General features: G+C 42.0%; 1 protein-coding gene across 1 annotated transcript in view; it reads left to right on the top strand.

The window, feature by feature from the left end:
* Window positions 1-22,784, top strand: part of hcn4 (hyperpolarization activated cyclic nucleotide-gated potassium channel 4) — a 167,619-nt gene that overhangs the window by 68,415 nt on the left and 76,420 nt on the right. Inside the window, exons 3-4 of the mRNA XM_061765642.1 lie at window positions 5,852-6,013; window positions 18,920-19,138. Of these exons, the coding sequence (XP_061621626.1) occupies window positions 5,852-6,013; window positions 18,920-19,138 (381 nt within the window). The remainder of the gene's footprint in view (window positions 1-5,851; window positions 6,014-18,919; window positions 19,139-22,784) is intronic.

Here is a 22,784-nt window from a genome sequence, read left to right as displayed (position 1 = left end):
AATATTAACTTTGTTCCAACCACAAGGTTTACAAGGTTACATCGACACAAAACTGTCCTGTGTTCCACACACATTTACGGTGAATTTACAACTGTATTTCATAAGAATTGTAAAATACTGTTAAATAGTGATCCCTTGCAGGTAAATTAATAGTTAAATCACCGTAGTCATTTATCAATAAGAGTAAATAACTAATTTAACAGCATAAAACAGTAGCAGCAAGAAAAAATGTCATAGCTCTATACACCGCCTCCTGTTCGATGAGGTTGACGTGAACTCCTCTCCAAACGGGAACCCACTGCCCCCGGGTAGTTCTTCCACAGGACCCCCAGCCTGTTTCTGAGGCATCTATGGTTATGGTCACTCTTGAGCAATACTGGGCCCAGTGGAACTCCTTCTCTGAGGCCCAGGTGCCGTGGTCCACCACATGTAATTGCTGGGAGGCACTCTGAAGACACCGGGATAGCCCTTAGCCCTTAGGGGCTCACTTCGTGCCTTGCAAGCCACAAACTGATGTCCTTTCCAGCTCTCATTAAGGTTGATTCCAGGTTCAACCATAGGTACTCCACCCTATTTTGATGGACTATAAGGCAAGTCTTTTCCCTGTTTAAGGATGAGGAGACAAGTACAGGCAGAATGGGAGGACAGCATATTCGTATGTGTTGCCTCTAAAGAAAAAATGGAGGTTTCCTGTGGTCTCTGTGTATAGGAATGTGGACGTAACCGTCGTGCCAATCCACCGTAGTGAACCAGTCCCCTGGCCTTATAAATGTTAAAAGGAATGAGAGACGAAGCATACGAAAGGGCAAGCACTTCAAGTAGCCCTTGAACCTTTTTAGGTAGGCTGCCATCTCTTTTGCGAACCAGGATATAGGTTCAATAAAACCCCTGGTGTGCCTCGTTGCAGGGGACGGGTCTCATTGCCTTCTTTTTTAGGAGGACCAAAACTTCTGCCAAAAGGGACTGTGAACTTGACATGCTGCCAAGGAGGGTAGATTTGATTCTGGTAAACGGTGCTGGTGTGGTTCTGAACTTTAGCCTGTACCCTGACTCCAGAGTATTTAGTACCCAAGGGCACAGAGTACACTGGCGCCAGTGGGCAAGGTGCTGGGCAGTGAAACGTAAGGTCGGTGAAACTTTCAGCGCCAGGGCCGACCAGCAGCTGGCTGCAGTCCGGCACCCCCAAGGTCGTTTCTACCACGTCAGTCGTTGGTGAGCATGGCCACTCCGGCCTGGAAACTGTTGGGCAGTAAATTGCGGTATTCTGGGACCGGCCGCGCTGTGTTGATGCTGTGTAATTATATCTCACACAAACCTGAAAGTAATACATATTGTAGAACAAGCTGATATCGATAAACTCCTAAAACATAGGCACTGTTATGGTTTTAATATTCGTATGCACATTAGGGGACATTCGGTACACTCTAGCCACAGTTTTCCTCTGTAAACAAATACGGTGCAGCTCAGCCTCGGGCTAGTGAATGCCATGTCTAGCGAAATGCTGGAGGCAGTATGTCAAATTCGTTAACTCATTTAAACAGCCTCTCCTCAGTTCTCAGATGGAGCCAAAGCAATAACAAATCCCATCGTTTGTGTTTTTATAGCCTAATAATTGAGACTGTACAAGGTGTTTTTGTTTTACCTGTTCTTCATTTCCTAAAAGGAAGATCAACAATTCATGTTACACTTTCCTAAAAAGAACATATTTAAGCTATTCTGCATTATTATGTTTTGATTTTATTGAATACATTATTTTGTGGCAAGACGGTTGGCAGTGTTAGGAAAATTCATTTTCAACGCGAACTAGTTCAAAGTTCAGTGCACCGTTCCAAATATGAACTAGTTCAGTTCATAGTTCATAAATGATTTTTTCTAAACTAACTTCACCATTCCACAAACAAAGTAGTTCATAGTTATTTTTCTTTTTCTTCTCAATATGTTGCTGACGGGCTAGTTCCCTTCAAATAATGAAATTTCATTTTCCCATTGTTGCCACCCATTCAGTCCAAACTAGTAGCCAGCTGCAGCTTTCACCCTACAATCTCAAAAAATGAGGAAAAAAACAGTGTTGCTTAAATGGTCTTTTTTAAAAAGAGGAATTAAAAAAAAAAAAAAAAAGGACTTTTGTCCTTAATGTGCAAACAAAAACGCTCAACCCAGTATGACAGGAACGATGGTGAAAGGACATTGATAGCATTGCATTCCTAGCAGCTCTGACTGACTATATTAACAAAATATTTGATCTATTCTTGTATTACAAAAGTTGTTTAGGTGGGTTTTCCTCGAGTACGTCGGGCTTCCACTCACAATCCAAAACCAATCACATTCAAAAACATCACATTCCATGAAGTCTTGTCATGTACGCTATATACTACAGTATCATTTATGACTGCGGACATTTGAAAACATCATAATCAACAACTGCTATGAAAAGTTGACAAATGATATATTTACGGGACAGAACTGAACAGATAAAATAGTTGATGTCATCATTCCTTCCTCACAGCAAAGATGAACTATGTGGTCTCATTGGCAAGCCCTTAAAAGGCCCTGAGTGGATTTTAATCAGGTGTGGAGCAGTTAGCTGTGCTCTTCTATGGGATTAAGAGGCTTTCGAATGGCCGGTGCCATTAAAATGTACACCGGTCCTGCAGCGCCTTGCGAGTATATTTATCATTAGGATTACCAAACCCTGCCCGTGAAACACTCGCGGCCCAGCAGTGCCGTTACCTCTGCCCTGGCTCGCCATTATTGTATTTGGCTGAGTGGTTGATGATAGGAGTGATTCAGCCAAGTCCCAGTCGGGGCAGCAGTGGAGCGTCCCCCCTGAGAACGCTTCTCAGAACATCTGGATGCACCTGCTCCTCTGTGGCCAGTGTAAAAAAAAGCTTTGGCTTTGCAAGGCAGTATAGTGCATAGTGTAATTCACCTTTCATTGAGAAGACAGTCCACAAATGCAGGTTGGCCAGTCACAGTGATTCACAGGATAGAGATTTAATTCTTTCATGGTATTGAATTCATTTCAATAGTGAGGTTAAATAAATGTGTATAGTGTAGTCTTGTTTTTTGGAATCAATCACTGTAATGGCTCCTTGTAGAGATCAGGCACCTCAGGTAAATGATTTATTTCCACTTATATTTGTGAGTTTTATGACCTGTTTCTTGGGTTGATCGCATCGCTCACCTTTGGAAAATACTTTTGGAAGTTGCCATAACACAGGTGTTTGCGTTTATGAAGTTTTTGAGACCTGTTTTTTGGGTTGATTGCATCGCTCACCTTTGGAAAATATTTTTGGAAGTTTACATAACACAGGTGTTTGCGTTGACGAAGCATTTTATAAGGCTTGGACACTTGAAAAAGGGTTTTGGATGATGACGTTAGACAGGCGTTCGATGTTGTGACATCCAGTATTAAAGGCTTTTTGTACGGTTATGGGGCTCGGCTGACCGCTACTTTTTTGTGCACGGCTTGGGGACTCTGTTATACAAGACTGGACTTTGGTCATCATGCCGTATCACGCCGTATCCTACGATTTTAATCAATGACCACATAATAAATGTGAGATTTTTTAGCAATTGAACATAAGTTCGGGGTGCTACAGATGTGTTCATGTGAGAGAGCGCAATGGTATATAATTATTTGGCTTAAGCAAGTGATAAAGAGTCACACGGGAGGTCCTTTGTTTACTATTTTAATCAGTGACACGCTAATAAAGTAGCGTTTTTTCTTAGCATATTAAATTAGCAATTGATTGTAATTTTGGGGTGCTATAGCTGCTGCTTTCAAGTCAGAGTGAAAAGAAACGGTATGCCTATGTGATTGTTTATTTTCATGAGACTTGGCGATGATGTGTGTAACTTGCTGTCATGTTTGTATGATTTTAATCATGGCACCCTAATAAATTAGCACTTTTTCAGCATATTAAACGATTGAACATGATTTTGGCGTGCTAGCTGTTGTTCATGTGACAGTGCAACGATAAATAACAGCAATATAAGGTATAATAGCAACTTGAACAAATCGGTGTTTGGAAACACAAGCAAGCTGTCTTTTTTTTTTTTCTGAAAAATTGTCATTTTCAAGGTGAGATCCTGCCAGACAGCTACGATGTACAAAATATGAATTAATGCCACTTTTTAGTACAGTACATTCCTTTGTCAACACTGGCTATGTAGTGTCTCCAGTGGTTTTTTGTTTATTAGTTTTTTCCTAGGCGGCACGGTGAGGGAGTGGTTAGAGCGTCTGCCTCACAGTTCTGAGGACCGGGGTTCAATCCCCGGCCCCACCTGTGTGGAGTTTGCATGTTCTCCCGTGCCTGGTTGGGTTTTCTCCGGGCACTCCGGTTTCCTCCCACATCCCAAAAACATGCATGGTAGGTTAATTGACGAATCTAAATTGCCCGTTGGTGTGACTGTGAGTGCAAATGGTTGTTTGTTTGTATGTGCCCTGCGATTGGCTGGCAACCATTTCAGGGTGTACCCCGCCTCCTGCCCGATGATAGCTGAGATAGGCTCCATCACGCCCGCGACCGTTGTGAGGAGAAGCGGCTCAGAAAATGGATGGATGGATGGATGTTTTTTCCTTTTTTCATTTTGGAGGTGGAGGATTCCACCGAACAGTGACAATATATTAAATATGACTAAATACTACCACTTTAGAGTATAGTAAATTCCTTTTTCCACAGCGGCTATGCAGTGACTTTGGTCTCCACTTCGGCCACTGATGTCCCCACCAAGACATGGGGGGGGGACGCATGTCGAATTTGGCGATGGAAAAGGGGCGTTCCTAGGGCAAATAGTTATTTGCCAATTGCTCCACAATAGATTGCTATTATTGGAAATGACTGCCAGTTTAATTTTCTTGCGCAAAACAAACAAACAAAAAACATGAAATCACCATGTTAGTTATGTTATGGAACATTAAGACCCATATCTCTATTTAGTCTCCTGTGATCACAAACATAGTTAAATGTTAGGTGATGCCCTGCCTACGTCCACAATGCGCTACACTATCAAAATTGAAGAATTTCCAAAACACAGATGAATTTTAGTTGAATAAAGCTTTGTGGTGGTATACTGTTGTTAGCTCAAAATGCTCACGTTATTTTACTAACACGAGGCAAGGGCAAGCGCGGCACGGTGACCGACTGGTTAGAGCGTCAGCCTCACAGTTCTGAGGACCCGGATTCAAATCCGGCCTTGCCTGTGTGGAGTTTGCATGTTCTACCCGTGCCTGCGTGGGTTTTCTCCGGGTACTCCGGTTTCCTCCCACATCCCAAAAACATGCATGGTCGGTCAATTGAAAACTCTAAATTGCCCATAGGTGTGAATGTGAGTGCGAATGGTTGTTTGTTTATATTTGTCCTGCGATTGGCTGGCGACCGGTTCAGGGTGTACCCCGCCTCTCGCCTAGAGTCAGTTGGGATAGGCTCCAGCACACCTGCGACCCTAGTGAGGATACGCAGTTCAGAAAATGGATGGATGGATGTTTCATTAAGCTTGTTGCCAATGTTGAGTTGTTTGCACTAAGAGTTTGATTGGTGTGCAATTGGAGATTTACGCGAATGTCAGACGTTTTTGTGTTTATTTTGCTCCATTTAAATTGAAATGTAGATGCTTATAATTCATTTATGCATTCCGGCTGAAGACACGAGTCAAAGAATGTACATTTAATCCTGTGGCTGCTCCGCAAAAAAACAAAGAATGCCCCTGCCTCGCCATTGAGAAAGCCACCTCAAGACGTTCTCAAAGAGTCACCCCCGTCTCAATGTACTGAAATGCGACATGCTTCGCAATCCAGTGTGATTCCAAGGTTTTAATTACTATCCATTTCCTGCTTTCCTCCTTGCAGATCTTCCACATGACCTACGACCTGGCCAGCGCCATGGTAAGGATTGTCAACCTTATCGGCATGATGCTGCTCCTTTGCCACTGGGATGGCTGCCTGCAGTTCTTGGTGCCAATGCTGCAGGACTTCCCTGCTGATTGCTGGGTGTCCAAAAATAAAATGGTGGTAAGTGTCTTTCCTGCCTTGGGGTGGGGGGGACAACCCCCCCATTTCCTGCCTGATCCAATCAGATGATGCTCTGACTTATCTTGTCCATCCACCTCTGTAATTAGTCTACTAAAGCCCTTTAGCATCCTGGGAGACATTGTCTCTCATATCTGTCATCTTAAAGCCTAAATTAAATATATTTGTCAGCTAAATATGGCTGCATGTAATTAATTTAGCGTCTGTGCATTGCTATCCTCACTAGGGTCGGCGGGAGGCGGGGTACACCCTGATGAACTGGTCGCCAGCCAGTCATAGGGCACATAGAAACAAAGAACCATTCGCGCTCACATTCACGCCTACGGACAATTTAGAGTTGTCAATCAACCTACCGCGCATATTTTTGGGATGTGGGAGGAAACCGGAGTGCCCAGAGAAAACCCACCCATGCACTGGGAGAACATGCAAACTCCACACAGGCGGGGCCGGGATTTGAACCCCAATCCCCAGAACTGTCAGGCAGTTATATATATATATATATATATATATATATATATATATATATATATATATATATATATATATATATATATATATATAAAGTAAAAAAGTATGGTGCATTTAAAGTACTCTGACAAGTACAGTTTATGGAAAATGTTGCTTGAGTAAATGGAACGCGTTACTACGCACCTCTGCATATATATAGTGTTATTATTATTATCATTCTCCATCCATCTATTTTCTATACCAAACAGTCTGTTCAGATTAAGTCTGACTCAAGTCAAGTCTTCTGCCTCGAGTCCCCCAACCTTGCTGTTTGACTCGATGAAACCTTTCCTCTTTATTCTCGCACAATTTCTGGGAATATTGCATTCCTTATTTATGACTCTTATCATTATTATTATTATGAGAATGTGTGTCCTTTACGAAACGCGAGAGGCATTTGATGGCGGTGGAGACGACGCTCATCTCGGTAATACGCGTCAACATGTTCCCTCTAAACTGCATGTTCATTTTACCGCATTGTCACAACAGACCTCACAATAGGATCCAAAATGCTTTCCCTCCTTATAGAGGCGCCGAGCACAGTCACAGCCCATATGTGACCAAATCAGCCGTGCAGCCGGTGGCCTCACGTTACCTTAGCATGTGACAGGTTCACCGCTGTAATCTATAGCCTGCTTTCGCGAGGCCTCGAGATTGATCGGCGAGCCACCCCCCCTCCCCTTCAGTGGTACATCCCAATAAATCAAACGTACATTTAACCTCTATGGAATGCTGCTGAGGAGTGTGCTTTCCTAACTGATGGCTTATCAATTTACGTGCGGAGGTCGACGTCAATAGGGCGCCGCCGGTGCGATTGTGTGCCTTGTGTTACTCATCACCGGGAAATCTAAAAAAAAAAAGGTGACCATGTGTGCTGGAATGAAGGCGAAGCAGATTGAATAGGTTAATTGGTTTCCACCCAGCGGGCGCCCCCTTAAAAGTGATTGCATTTGGCTCAAATAGTGTTAAAAGCAGCCTTTGTGCAAAATTGCAAAGAAATGTTTTCATTTCTAGGGGTTCGTCAGCAGAATTTGATAGCTCAGCAGATATTTGAATGACTCATTTTTGGTGAAGAATCCACACAGGCTTTTTACCATTTATTTGTTTCTTATTTTGGTTTGGCAACATTTCCTCAGCGTTCCCATACAATTTTCGAGCATATTGCATTTTTCTTCTGATAATTATTATTATTTCGGGAATGAAAGATGTTTTTTTTAGGGTTTTTTTTCTCAATTTTGACCGAAATCCTTCCTCTTCAAATTCAGTATTAGATGTAGTATGTTAGAGAATGCTAGAACATCCATCCATCTATTTTTGTGGATGAGCTGGAGCCCATCCAAGCTGACACCCTGGACTTGTCACCAGCCAATCACAGAGCACATACAAACAAACAAACAAACATTCTGTTACAGTTCAGATTACTTAAATAATATCGAGGAGATCTGGATGATTTTAAAGAATATTTAATCTTCTTGCAGGAAGGAACAACAACCATACAACAAAAGCAACTTTTTCAAAGAATACTTCTCTTAGGTCCTCCATTATCTCACAACCCACTACTGTATATTCTTCACTAAATGTTGACTGTGTTCAAGTTCATTGATTGTCAACTGGTGGGTCAGGACCCAAAAGTGGGTCGTGGAGATATTTTGGGTGGATGAGCAGTCAGGTGGTAAAATATTACAGGGGTACTTGGTTTACGAAGCTGCCAACATGCAATATTTCTAGGTTACGGATGCTATAAGAATATGTTTTCACGTGGCACCCTCTGTTAGCGCCATATTTCCTTTTTTTGTTATTTGATTGTTTTATATTTTTGGCCCATATAGAAATGTTTTTTCACACAAATATTTACTGTAATTATGACTTAAGTACTGCGCTAGCAAAGGCTCGTGAACGAAAAAGGCGCGTTCCGACTTACAAATTCGAGCTACGTCATGCCGTAAGAGAAGTGAAATATTTAACGTGCATCCCACACTTACCTTTGATTCAGAAAATAACATTATTTTGACAGGCTTGCGTCAGAAACGTTATTACTTGGGTTGTAAATGTAACTTCCAGCTGCATTTAAACAGCCTCTCACATGTAATAAAAATAATAATGCTGTTTTTATAGCATAATAATACAGCCTGTTAAAACTGTTACGGTTGCTTTGGTCCTCATCCTTCATTTCCTAAAAAGAAGACAAACTATTGATGTTGCACTTTCCTAAAAAGAAGAGATCAGTGTCAATATCTTCATTTTTTTACAGGCAGTTGTCATGTTCATCTTCAGTATCTTAATAAGGTATCTTGAAAGGCACTTTGAACATGTAAACCTGTAGTTATGTTTAAAAATGCCATAAATATCTTTTCAAAGGCAATATTGTTCTTAATTTCTGTAAAATGGGTCAAGACTTGGCGATAAAAGGAACATGCGGGTCGCAAGGTCACAACTGTTGAAAACCAATGCGCTAGTCTATCGGAGTACCATCGTTTTCTATTTTTGCAGTAAGATCGTCTTGTATAATTCGCCATCCTCTGATTTAATGAAACATGAACTATCCCCCCCTCAACCACGAACATACTTAACAGTCTAATCAGTTATTAGTCAGTATTAGTCATTATTAAGCGAGTCACATACATTATGTGAAACTTACAGTTACATAAGTATGTACAGATTTATGATTGGATACATTTTCCATCACGTTCACAATCACAATTTAGAGACTTCAATGAACTTAACATGCATGTTTTTGTAAAGTGGGTGGAAGGTGGAGTGGGCCACCTGGAGAAGACTCATACAAGCAAAGGGAGAATATACTGTACAAAGTCCACAGGAGGCGTAATTCAAATCCAGAACCTCAGAACTCTGAGGCAGGCGTCCAAAGTAATACATAGCCATGCTGGCGCAAGAACATATTCACAGTTTTTTAGAGGTGTGGTGCATAAAAAGTTGATAACTACTTGATTATAGCCACAAATTAATTGATTTGGCCTCTGTCAAATAGTTAGGCCTTGGCTGAGGTCGGCCCTCTGTGACTGCCCTTGTTAACATTTGACGCTGACAAAAGTGGCTGAAGGGAATGGCACTCTGCAAACATTATGGCGAGAGCCCACTCCGAGCGGAATATACGGCTCACAGTCAGCTGTGCGTGCCAGAACAGATGTCACATGAGTAGTTACATCGCTCAAGGTATGATGTATTTGGTTCATCATGCCTCGATGCCTCGCTGACATGGCAAGCGCTCGCTTGCTCCGTACGCCTCCGCCTTCCATCATGAGAAACGACAGATGTTGTAAATGCTGTCCCTTGAGATGTTCACAGTTTAGCTAATTTTATCCTGTGATATACATACCTGTCTGTGCGGGAGATTTTTGGTGGGTTTGTGCTCAGGGACTCATCTGGTGAAAGCGATGGTAATCACACCGCCAACCCTTTGCCTGGATTTACACTGCAGGTCCAAGTGCTCAATTCTGTTTAATGCCTATTCTGTATCCGTTTACCAATGCAGTGGTACCTTGACTTTATGAGTTTAATTTGTTCAGTCATCAAGCTTGCATGTCAATTTTTACTCATAAATAAAAAAAAGTTCCCATTAAATTATTTAAAATGGCAATAATCCATTCCACCCCCCCCCCCCCCAAAAAAAAAAACAACGTACCACAGTGTTTAATGTTTGTAATACAGAAATATAGGACTGTGTTGTATACAAACATAATATAAGCGAAAGTAAAGTAATAAACTGGTTTTAGAATATGTAATTACGGTACACCAGGACAAGCCAAAAGTCACAACAACATTTGTAGTATTGTCTGTGTGTCATTAAGGGGCTAGCCCAAGTGAGTGACATTAGCATTCCATCCATCCATTTTCAACACCGCTTATCCTGGTTAGGGTCGTGGGACGCTGGAGCCTATCCCAGCTCACTTCGGGCGAAAGGCGGACTACACCCTGAACTGGTCGCCAGTCAGTCGCAGGGCACATATAGACACGGACAACCATTCGCACTCACATTCACACCGTCACTGAGTGGGAACTGAACCCACGCTGCCTGCACCAAAGTCAGGCGAGTGTACCACTACACCATCAGTGACCCTACTACAAATTAAAAAAGTAAAATATGGCTATGTTTATTTGAACACAAAGCAATTATGTTGCCTGAATGGCAACAGGTGGGTTCACAGGTTAATTTGACCTTCTGCCATCTCGTGGACAAGAATTGAATTTTTCTGCCTGTCACTCTATGTCACTGGCATGGATAGATGAACAAAGATACAATATCCATCCATCAATCCATTCTCAGTATCAATAGTTGTGTTGTTAAATGAGAGGCAGGTGTGTATCTCATCGGTGTATTTCCATGGCATCAAACTGCCATAGACGAGACAGGATATAACCAATCTGTGTGTTTGCGGTCACAATGGCAGATCTCCAATACTTATCAGATTGGTATTCATACTTGATAGAGACCTGTTTATCAGAATAATTTAAAATAATAATAAATAAGCAGAGGGAGTACTATAATTTTTCGTGGAAAATGCGCACCCATGTGTAATACGCACCCCCAAAGTTGACCTCAAAATTCTGGAAAACCCTTCTTACCTATGTATAACGCATTTTTACAATGCATGATTTTGCTTCTACCCATATGCCCAAAACATGAAGTATTATCTGTATTTTGTTGTTTTTTCAAATAATTATTCTGAAGTTAAGCTCTTTATTTGAACACATAATACTTTCTTTTTATTTACTTGCTCTTATTTTGAAATGCACAGCCCTACTTTTAGTTAGTAAATGAGAAAACACAGTTGTGCTCGTATGTTTGATTACCCAGGCAGAATTTCTAAGATGGGTACAATTCTTTAAAGAAAACACAAAGGACCAGGCGAAACACATTTAATTTTTTTTAATGGGATTCAAATTAAACTGTCAAGCATTTCAGAAAAGCATTAACATTAAACAAAACATAACCATAAAGACATTAAAGATGGTTGTTGTTCAGTCAGTCATATTAAAAAAAAAAAAAATCTGCCAGGGTATGTAAATTTATGAGCACAGCTCTACATATATGCAGTCATACGTACGCCTGTCATATTGGAATGTAAGTGTAGGCTACACCTTTTTCATAACCTTTAGGTAGCGGTGGCATATTGGAATGACAGTATACAGCTTTCTCATAACCTCTAGATGGCGGCATACATTTATAAAACGTGAAAGTTTATTTCATTTCCCCCTATGTGCCCTATTGACTTTTGACCATTTTTGAGGAAAAAATGCGCATTATATACGAGAAATTACGGTATTTCAAGCTCCTCTGTTGCACAGAAAAACTGTTTCAGCACAAAAGGCATACAGATCCACAATTCTGCTAGGTCATGCATCTGAACCAGACATCCATCCATCCATTTTCTGTACCGCTTATCCTCACTAGGGTCCCGTGCGTGCTGGAGCCTATCCCAGCTATCTTCAGGCGAGAGGCGGGGTACACCATGAACTGGACGCCAGCCAATCGCACGGCACATATAAACAAACAACCATTCACACTCACATTCGCAACTTTGGGAAATTTAGAGACCTCAATTAACCTACCTTGCATGTTTTTGGGATGTGGGAGGAAACCGGAGTGCCCGAAGAAAACCCAAGCAGGCACGGGGAGAACATGCAAACTCCAGACAGGCGGGGCCGAGATTTTAACTGCTCCTCAGAACTGTGAGGCAGATGTGCGAACCAGTTGTGCACCGTGCCACCTGAACAGGACATGTTTAAATATATAAATATATATATATATATAACAATTGATGTCAGCAGTTCAATGCATCACATCAAGATTATTGAATGTTACTTTAGGGCTGAACTGTCAAGTGGCATCATGTCATTAATGTGCAGTTCGTAAAGCATGGATCTTAATTGGCTGACTTAGTTTGTATATATATATATATATATATATATATCCATCCATTTTCTGAGCCGCTTCTCCTCACTAGGGTCGCGGGCGTGCTGGAGCCTATCCCAGCTGTCATCGGGCAGGAGGCGGGGTACACCCTGAACTGGTTGCCAGCCAATCGCACGGCACATAGAAACAAACAACCATTCGCACTCAAAGTCATGCCTACGGGCAATTTAGAGTCTCCAATTAATGCATGTTTTTGGGATGTGGGAGGAAACCGGAGTGCCCGGAGAAAACCCATGCAGGCACGGGGAGAACATGCAAACTCCACACAGGCGGGGCCGGGGATTGAACCCGAGTCCTCAGAACTATGAGTAACCGGTCGTCTACCGTGCTGCCATATATATATATATATATATATATATATATATATATAGTATGGGCTACTAAGTTGCGTATAACTGCCCATAAACATGAACGAACAAGACATTGTAGAATGACAATGTCAGCTAATTACCATTAAAAGTGCCATTAGGCAAAATGTAAGATCATCTTTTAATACGGAGCAGGAAACTTGTTTATAAAATGTCTCTACACTTTAAACCATCTGAACAACTGTTTATGTGCTTCGGTAGGTGCTGCTGTTTTGATTAGCAACATAGTTTGGCTGAACGCTTACTGTAACGCTTTAATGTCCCAGTGTGAAAAATAACATCTATAAACCTGATGGGAAAAGACAGACGTCTATTCGAGTGAAGCGTTTATTTGTCTTAAGTGGATGGCACATCCTACTACTAATAGGGGCATAACATGTATTTGAGGGGACCACTATTTGAGGAAATGCGTACCAGGCCTTCCTGTGTGGAGTTTGCATGTTCCCACTGTTTTTGTGCAGGTCATCCGACTTCCTCCCACATTGCAATAAACATGCATGTTTGGGTCATTGACAACTCTAAATTGGTTGGAAAGGGAGTGTAAATGTTTGTTTGTCGATACAGTATGTGCCCTGCAATTAGCGGGGGACCAGGCCAGGGTATCTCACACCTCTCAGACTGCATCTTACCTTTTAATGAGAAAAAGCACAATAGAAAATGGATTGATGATATCCATATTGTGTTCGTCAAATCTGCACTGTATCACACCGATAGCTGTTTCTATTACTTCCAGTATTTTTAACCTCATTTAGCAACACGAGAAAGACAAAATGTTAGACATCCTCTTTCATTCGGATGTCTCTGAGCTGAGTAACAAAAAAGATGCACTCTAAATCCTGCGAGATGGAAACATGAAGCCTCTCATCCGGCCGCTCTTTGTTTTGTTTCACACACTAAATGATGTCTAATTAATTGCATTACCTAGAAGAATGGTTCTCAGAGTGACGGAATAACAAATAAATCTTCCGCTTTATCCATTCCAGTCTACAGCAGTACCCGATTACCTGGGTTTTTTTCATCCACTGATATTTAGTACTTCAGTCCTGAAAGAGTCAGTAAAGTAGACAAATGATGGCATTTCTTCACATTTCCAGGTGTCTTCATAAAATATCTGACTTGATCAAAATACAGAAGAACAGCACGTCATCAATTCTTAACAGCACTGTTGAGAGCTGCCGGTTTTAGAAGGACTGTCTTATACAAATACCCCCACTGCTCAGACCTGCACAATGGTCAGAAGGAATTTTGGACCATTCCAATTTACAAAACAGTTTCAGATCAACTATATTCTTCATATGTCTGATATGACTGACTGATTCACTCCAGAAGGTCTACCTTTAAGGCGTTAGCAAGTGAATGGCCTCAAAATTAGTCCTGTCCTTTAGATCGTTGTCCTGTTGCATCACTCATTGTCTGTTAAGCTTAAATCAGAAGACAGAAGGTCTCAAGTTCCCCTGCAAAATGGTGAGATAAACATTTGAATTATTTTTTCCACTGATGATAACAATGTGTCCAGGCCCTAATGCAACAAAGCAGTCTCAAACCATAATGCCCCCTCACCATACTTCACATTTTGGATGAGGTTTTGGTGGTGGTGTGCTGTACCTTCCCCCCCCCCCTCTTCATGCATACATAGTGTTGTCTGTTCCAACCAAACAACTTTGGTGGCATCTAGCCCCACAATAGTTTGCCAGTAGCGATGTGAAACATCCAGGTGCTCTTTTCAAAACTTCAAAACTATAGTATTTTAGGACAGCAGTGGTTTCCTCTGTGGCATCCCCCAACAACATCTTACTTATCATAGATTTGTCAACAGAGATGTTAGGATGGGCCAGAGATTTCTGCAAGTCTTAAACTGGATTTTTCTTCACCTCATTGAGCATTATGTGCCATCCTCTTGCAGTTATTTTAACAGGGGGACCACTCCTTGGGAGAGTAGCAACATTGCTAAACTTTCACTATTGGTAGACAATCTGTTTTACCATCAGACACATTTAGAGATACTTTTGTGACCCTATTCAGTTTCATGCAAGTTAACATTTTTTAATTGTAGGTAATTTGAGAGCTCTTTTGTGTGAGATATGGTTCACATTGGGCAATGCTTCTTCAGAACAGAAAATCAAGGCTGGCGTGAGTTTTTGTACGGAGGGGCAGCTTTAGCCAACACCTCCAATCTCATCACATTGATTGGACTCCAGGTTGGCTGACTCCTGACTCTGATTAGCTCTTGGAGAAGTCATTAGTCTAAGGCAGGGGTGCCCAAACTACCACCCAGAGGCCATTTGCGGCCTTCCGTCCATTTGTCCATCCATTTGCATCTCCTGTACTAAAAATAACATTTGACATGGCCCGCAATGCTTGTTAAAAAAACGTGTGGAGTCGAGCAGCATGAGAACTGTGATGATTGAAAAAATAGGTTAGGGGGGTGTGGTGACACCCATATCCCATGGGTGGGGGGAGGGGATGTCGTTGAGAGGGACTACAACTACTACTAATGCACTGGTTTTATATACTGGAGAACTTTTCTAGATATTTTCTAGAAAGACACAAAATAAAATATTTATAACTAAAATGGAAACATTAAAATTTCTCTTTTTAACAATAGTGAATAAATGTAACTCATTTTTAGAAAAAAATAATTCTTTCTGCACATTCTGCTTCATGTCAAAGTCCGATTTTTTAGAACATATTATATTAAAAATGGTCAGTTTACGACAGATTGCTCGTTTTGTTTCTGAATGTATGAATGCTGCCATTCAGTGCAGAGGCGTATCTATTCTAATGGGATACAGGGGCGCTGACCAACCCAAAATCTTCAATTACTTGCCTTATGATCTTTAACAAAAAGAGGTGATGCAGCAGTTTTTTACAAAATAACTATAATATATGCATATGAACAATACATAATTACTTCATTGAGTAATTTTAGCTTTCTTAATAAATTCAAGCCGAATAATTTCAAAGTCACGTCAAGGTTATTTGTAGTCCTTTGTTTGTATTGTAGTTTGTATTGTAGCCCTTAATCACAGAGTCTCAAAGGGTTTCACAGGCCCACAGATAACAAAGACTGACGACATCCCCTGTACTAAACGCCCCAAATGGGCAAGGAAAAACTCAAAACCCCATTTGGGGAGAAAGGAAGAAGCCTTGAGAAGGGAGCGCAGATGGAGGGATACCCCTTTCAGGATGACCAGGCTGCAATGGATGTCGTGTGGGCAACATATATTGCTGTACAATGCTGTACCATGTTAATTAAGACAGCATAAGAGTCCATTTTAAAGATATGAAGCACCGCACATACATGCCTGAGGAAAGTGGTTCTGCCTCAGGACCTGGCCCGGTCGGTCGAAGCAGAATCCTCCACAGCAACGCCTTCGGGGAAATGGTCAACCTCCGATCTTGTCCCAGTTGGTCGGTGCAGAATCCATGCAGCAACAACCTCAGATTCGGCCACAGTCACCTAGCTGTCTCTCCGAGCGGGATAAGAGAAGGTTAGGAGAGAGGAGAAGCGGCAGCAAAGCAGGCCTGTGTGAATATCAACTAAATACCCAGATATAAAAATAAGTCTTAAGTTGAGATTTAAACATTTCTACTGAGGTAGCAGCTCTAATATCTGTGAGTAGGACATTCTAGAGAACTGGAGCCCTAATAGAAAATGCACTAGAGCCTGCGGACCTCTTTCTGCCTTTCCGAATCACCCAAAATACCAGCGTGTTGTGAATATAGGTTTCGGAACAGACGGGACATACATGATCTCTACATCACTAGCGGATAGGATGGGCCATCCATCCATCCATCCATTTTCTGAGCCGCTTCTCCTCACTAGGGTCGTGGGCGTGCTGGAGCCTATCCCAGCTATCATCGGGCAGGAGGCGGGGTACACCCTGAACTGGTTGCCAGCCAATCGCAGAGGATGGGCCATATGTTACCTATATTGTGGAGATGCAAAAATGCTTTTGGTAATATTCTGAATGTGCATTTGAAAGTAGAAAGTTGAGTCAACTACTGTAAATACTGGATTGGAGCAACGTCTGCAGTGATGCGGACTTTGTATTAGTCCGTTGTGGTGAAGAAGGAGTTAAGCCATAAGGTGAAACTCTCAATTTACCGGTCGATCTATGTTCCTACCCTCACCTACGGTCACGAGCTGTGGGTGTTGACCGAAAGAACAAGATCCCAGGTACAACCGGGCAAAATGAGTTTCCTCCACAGGGTGTCCAGGCTCTCCCTTAGAGATAGGGTGATCTGGTTGGAGCTCAGAGTCGAGCCGCTGCTCCTCCACATTGAGAGGAGCCAGATGAGGTGGCTCGGGGATTTGATTAGGATGCCTCCTGGACGCCTCCCTGGTGAGGCATGTCCCACCGGGAGGAGACCCCGGGAGACGACCCAGGACACGCTGGAGAGACTATGTGTCCCGGCTGGCCTGGGAACGCCTCGGGTTCCCCCCGGAAGAGCTGGATGAAGTGGCTGGGGAGAGGGAAGTCTGGGTTTCCCTGCTAAAGCTAATGCCCCTGCGATCCGACCTCGGATAAGCGGAAGAAAATGGATGGATGGATGTTGACTCTGACTCGCACCATTGCTTGACAGGGTCAAACCTCGATTGAATTCTCCACGTGCTTATGTGGGTTTATCTCCGGTACTTTGCCTTCCTCCCGCATTACAAAAACATGCAGCACAGATTCACTGAAGATACTACATTGTTCATAAATGTAAACGTGTGAATATTTTTTTGTCCAGTGCAGGGTGTACACCGCCTCTTGCTCAAAGTCAGCTGGGATTGGCTCCAGCTTACTCACAACCTAAAAGAGGACACAAGCTATAGAAAGTGAATGGTGGATAGGTTATCCTCAGATTTGTCCTCTTTGCCATCACTGGGATCTTTTTGTGGTGGCGTTGACAAACAAAACAGCAAAAAGCCCTAAAAATCAAAACACACATGGCGTTAAACCTTTCGATTTCCACTGAGGTGTTGTCTCACAGGCTTTGCTGACGTCTCTTATCTTTATTGTTTTGTTTGACTTTTTTTTTGTATTTGAACAGTAAACTGTACCACTTTTGGAGCATTCCACTTTGGACTTTGAGTTAATAATTTAACGATACGGTTAATATAGCTTTGCTTGTTTCTGCTACGATATAACTTTATATAGTGTGTTCATTTGCCGCTCATCAGAAGCTGATACTAATCTGTGCATCCAAGAACACAGCAACTCTGCTTAGCATTTGCCTTTGACTATCGACTTGGTGCTACCAGGTAAAATGTTATTGTGTGTTTTTGTGTCGCTTATCAAAAGCTGACACTAATCTGTGCATCAAACAGCACGGCAGCTCTGCATAGCTTTTGCTTTGATATGATAATGGTTCCAGATAGTCCAACCGTCGCTAGGCCGATCTTTGCATGAAAAGTTCACACTTGACAGCTGGGCAGGCACTCCAGAGACCCAACTATGTGGATACAAGCAATTAAAAAGTGACACTGCCATAGTATGTCCCCTTTACAATACAATTTTTTAGCCTCTTTTACAGTAGCTGCCCCCATTATTAGGCCAGGTCATCGCTTCCTACCTTTCCAAGAGTGGTGCTACTAAAATTGCTATCTGCTATATAATTTTTTTTCCCACTGTGGAAATTAGTTTGAAAGCAATTTAGACATGTCAACCCCCAGGAGAGACTTCTATTGATTGGCCATGAACTACCACAAGGATCTAAGGAGGGGAAAACAATAAAAGAAGGGTGGGGGCCCTTTATCTACAAATGAGAAAATCGGGCGAGAAATCGCATCGTTTTCTAAATGGTTGACCTACTTTTCCACCAGGCACGCCAGCCTCTCCCGTGTATGTCACGCGACATCCACCAGTGCTCGGGCCTCAGTTTTTGGGCCCGGAATGTCTGCTCGATGTGTTTGCACACTGAGATGGTGTGCCCTACCAGCTACTTCAAGTGGACATCTGCCATTGCTTTGCGTCTTTTAAGGAGGCGCGCAGGCGAGCTGTCGAGGCGCCCTGCTAACATTTGAATGTGCCGGCAACTGGATTAGCAAGATGTCGGAATTCATCTTCTGTTTTTTTCTCCCCCCCGCAGAACGACACGTGGGGACAGCAGTACTCCTACGCGCTGTTTAAAGCAATGAGCCACATGCTGTGCATCGGCTACGGCATGTACCCCCCGGTGGGCATGACCGACGTATGGCTGACCATCCTCAGTATGATCGTGGGCGCCACGTGCTACGCCATGTTTGTGGGCCACGCCACTGCTCTCATCCAGTCGCTCGACTCGTCGCGGCGGCAGTACCAGGAGAAGGTGAGTCTTTGTAGGGGTGTTCATTACTCACGAATCTTCACAGTCTACAGTTTGTGGCGTGCCCTAACTGACTGACTGAGTGACTGCATTACTAGCCATGAGGCTAAAAAAGCAACAACAACAACAAAAAGCATCTACCTAGTCCATGAAATTTTACAGTGTATAAAGTGGCATAGAAGAATTGTTAGTCAAGTCAAGGCCCATTGGAACAACCAAAACATAAGGCTACATTTACACTATGGCCACGTTGCGAACTGTAAGGTTTAGTTGCGTATCCTATTTGACTATCGCCAAATAGGTTTCTCATCAGACTGTGGCAGAGGTTTTGGCCTAAAAATGTTGACGGGCATCAATGCCAATCATGCACGGTCACATTTTCCCTGCCCGCCCCCGCATTCTCATAACCATCCAGTTTTGTCCACAGTGGCCTAAAACGGGGCTGTGTATCACTAGAAAGATCCTCTGCTAAGCAGCCGTGATCTTTCCATGTGGGCAAGCTCATGCGGCAAGGAACCCCAGCATTCCCACTTCAGGGGGATGGGGGGAGGAAAGCCCCGACAGCTGGCTCATTGAGGCTGCTTTCCACAGGCGCCCGGCGTGGGCGATAATGAGCCAAGCTACTGGCCTGCCACATTTGTCAACGTCTGTGGCGCGCGGGAGACAAGAGAGGGCAGGGTGACCTCCGTCGGCTGTTGCGCTTGGGAGACAGCGCTTAAATTCAAAGACGGTGGATGAGAGGGAGTGAAACAGCTTAGATGATGTAATGGGACTTTGAGGTAGCTCAGAGTGGATGTGTTAAATGCTTCACCTCCACGCCCAGGCTGAGTAACGCCACTAATGCAGCAGATCTGAGAGGCAACGTGATGATCGCTTACTAAGCCGTGAGGTATTGTTTTGATCAGAGGTATTGAGGTATCATTTTGAGGAAGAATGCATCGAATGTTAGTATTAATTGTGATAAAAATGCAAATAGTCTAAATGGAACTTTACCCCCCACTTTAGCATGCAAATAGTATGGTCCTGTCAACTTACGCCATGATCTGTAAACTCAAAAGTTTACAGTCTTTTCGTTATATTCCAGGATGAAATGCGGTAGTTACCCATCTATCCATTAAGCAGAAAGTAGAATGCTCACTAAAAAAATCAGCAAAGCATTATACAGTAAACCCTTACTATTTATGGGGGTTAGAAACCAATTTCCGCCATGAATAGTGAAAATCTTTGAGTAGATGAAATGTACAATGGACATAAAAAGTCTACACACCCCTGTTCAAATGCTGGGTTTTTGTTATACAAAGAAATTAGACCCGGAGAAATCATTTCAAAACTTTTTCCACAATTTGTTTTTTTCGATTGGGGAAATAAAACAAAAAAACTGAGATAATGTGTATGTGTGAGCTTTTCTGCAAATTAATTCTAGTATTGTTCATAAACAGCTGGCATCTTCCAGCATCTGTCAAACTCCCAAAGCCGCATTTTTAATTTTTTGGGTTCACCCTCTACCTAGAGATCCTCAGGAATCCGCCTTGCGCCTCATTTGAAAACACCCCTGCACTCTTGCAGGCTGCCGACAGGTTATATAAGTACCAAACAATTAAAATTTAAGATGGGTGGGTTCTCCCGTTGATCTTTTTCGCACGCATCGTTGATACGGCGCTTTCTGCCTTGTACTGCAAGGGAGTCTTTGCCACTGTCACTGAATTGAAAAAAGACTTTGTATGAAAAAGGACGCACTGTAATTAATACATTGATTAATTACAAATAAATAAATTAATTAATTGCAAATTAATTAATAAATTGATTATTACAAAATAATTAATACAAATGATTAAATAATACAATTAAATGTAATAATACTAATACTACTACTACTACTACTACTACTACTACTAATAATAATAATAATAATAATAATAATATAATAATAATAATAAAATTAAATATATTTACCCTATGCCTTCAACCTCGGGTCCTCTACCAGAGGCCTGAGAGCTTGAGGGTTTTATAAATAAATAAATAAATATTATTAATATAGTTTCTACATACAGGAGGCATTTTTGAAGCTGTCGTTGCAAACAAAGGCTTTTGTACAATGTATTAAATAAATACCAGTTTGCGTGGTCAATACATTTTCCCTGTGTCATGTCACATTATTACACACAACTTAATTTCTGATCTTATTTGATCTTATTTCTACTTTCTTTGAATATTTGGATTGCTTGGGCTGTTCCCAACATCTGGTGAAATTTTCATGTCAGCACCTTTGGAAATATATTTAGTGAGAAAAATGGTGTTAAATACTTATTTCAGCCGTTGTATATACTTATGATATGTGTAATTAATCACATAATATTTATGATTGTATTTAAAATTTTAAAAATGCCATTCTAAAATCCATATGGTTTGATTGGTGTTGGTCTACCCTTTGCAGCAGTAAAAGCTTCAACTTTTGTGGGAAGGCTTTGAACATGGTTTAGGAGTGAGTTTATTAGAATTTTTGTCCATTCTTCTAGGAATATATTTATGAGGTCACAGACATGTTGGACGAATAGGCCTGGCTCACTATCCACTTGAAATCAAAGCAAAGGTGTTGTATCAGGCTGAGGTCAGGACTTTACAGGCCAGTCAAGTTCATCCATACAAAATTCTCTCATCCGTATCTTTATAGATCTTGCTTTGTGCACTGGTGCACAGGCATGTTGGAACAGGAAGAGCTAATCTCCAAACTGTTTGACTGTGCAAAATCTCTTGGTATGCTGAAACATTCAGCGTTCCTTTCATTGGAGCTCAGGGGCTGATATTTTAGATATTTCCAACTTTGTGTTAATAGTTTGGAGATGGCCCCTTCCTCTTCCAACATGACTGTCCATCAGTGCACAAATCAAGAGTCATAAATTCATGGATGAGAGAGTTCGATGTGGATGAATTTGACTGGCCTGCACAACCCTGACCTCAACACTATAGAACACTTTTGGATGAATTAGAGCGGAGACTGAGAGCCAGGCCTTATTGTCCAACATCAGTGTGTAACCTCACACCTGCGCTTGTGGAAAAATAATCAAAGATTCCCCGAAACACACTCCTAAACTTGTGTAAAACATTCCCTGAAGAGTTTAAAATGTTGGAACTGCAGAGTGGGGGGGGGGGGGGACCAATATCATATTAAAGCCGATGGATTAAGAATGGGATGTCATTTAAATTCATACCTGAGTCAAGGCAGGTGAGCAAATACTTTTGGCAATTTAAATTAAGTTCAATGCCACCACTGTATAAAAAGCCTTTAAAGGCAAATGCCTGTGCCACATCTTCCATCTAAACTCCCTTTCATAGTTCTTGAGCCACGAGCGGTGGAATCAATACAGCATTGAAAACCCCGTGTATTAGGCGCTACCTCGTGGCTAGCTTCGTTCTGCAACAACACATTTTAATGATCGATTTTAACAAAAGAAGCCTTATCAATTGTATTATAGTCACTATTTTCACTCATAATTATATAAAAAAAAACAAAAAAAAAAACATGACTTTCAATATGCGGCACGGTAGAAGACTGGTTTTAGCGTCTGCCTCACAGTTCTGAGGACCGGGGTTCAATCCCCAGCCCCGCCTGTGTGGAGTTTGTATGTTCTCCCTGTGCCTGCGTGGGTTT

The sequence above is a fragment of the Phyllopteryx taeniolatus genome, chromosome 2, assembly GCF_024500385.1.
Source record: "Phyllopteryx taeniolatus isolate TA_2022b chromosome 2, UOR_Ptae_1.2, whole genome shotgun sequence".
NCBI lineage: Eukaryota > Metazoa > Chordata > Actinopteri > Syngnathiformes > Syngnathidae > Phyllopteryx > Phyllopteryx taeniolatus.
The sequence above is the reverse complement of the archived record's forward strand: the minus strand, read 5'-3'. Positions and strand labels throughout refer to the sequence as shown.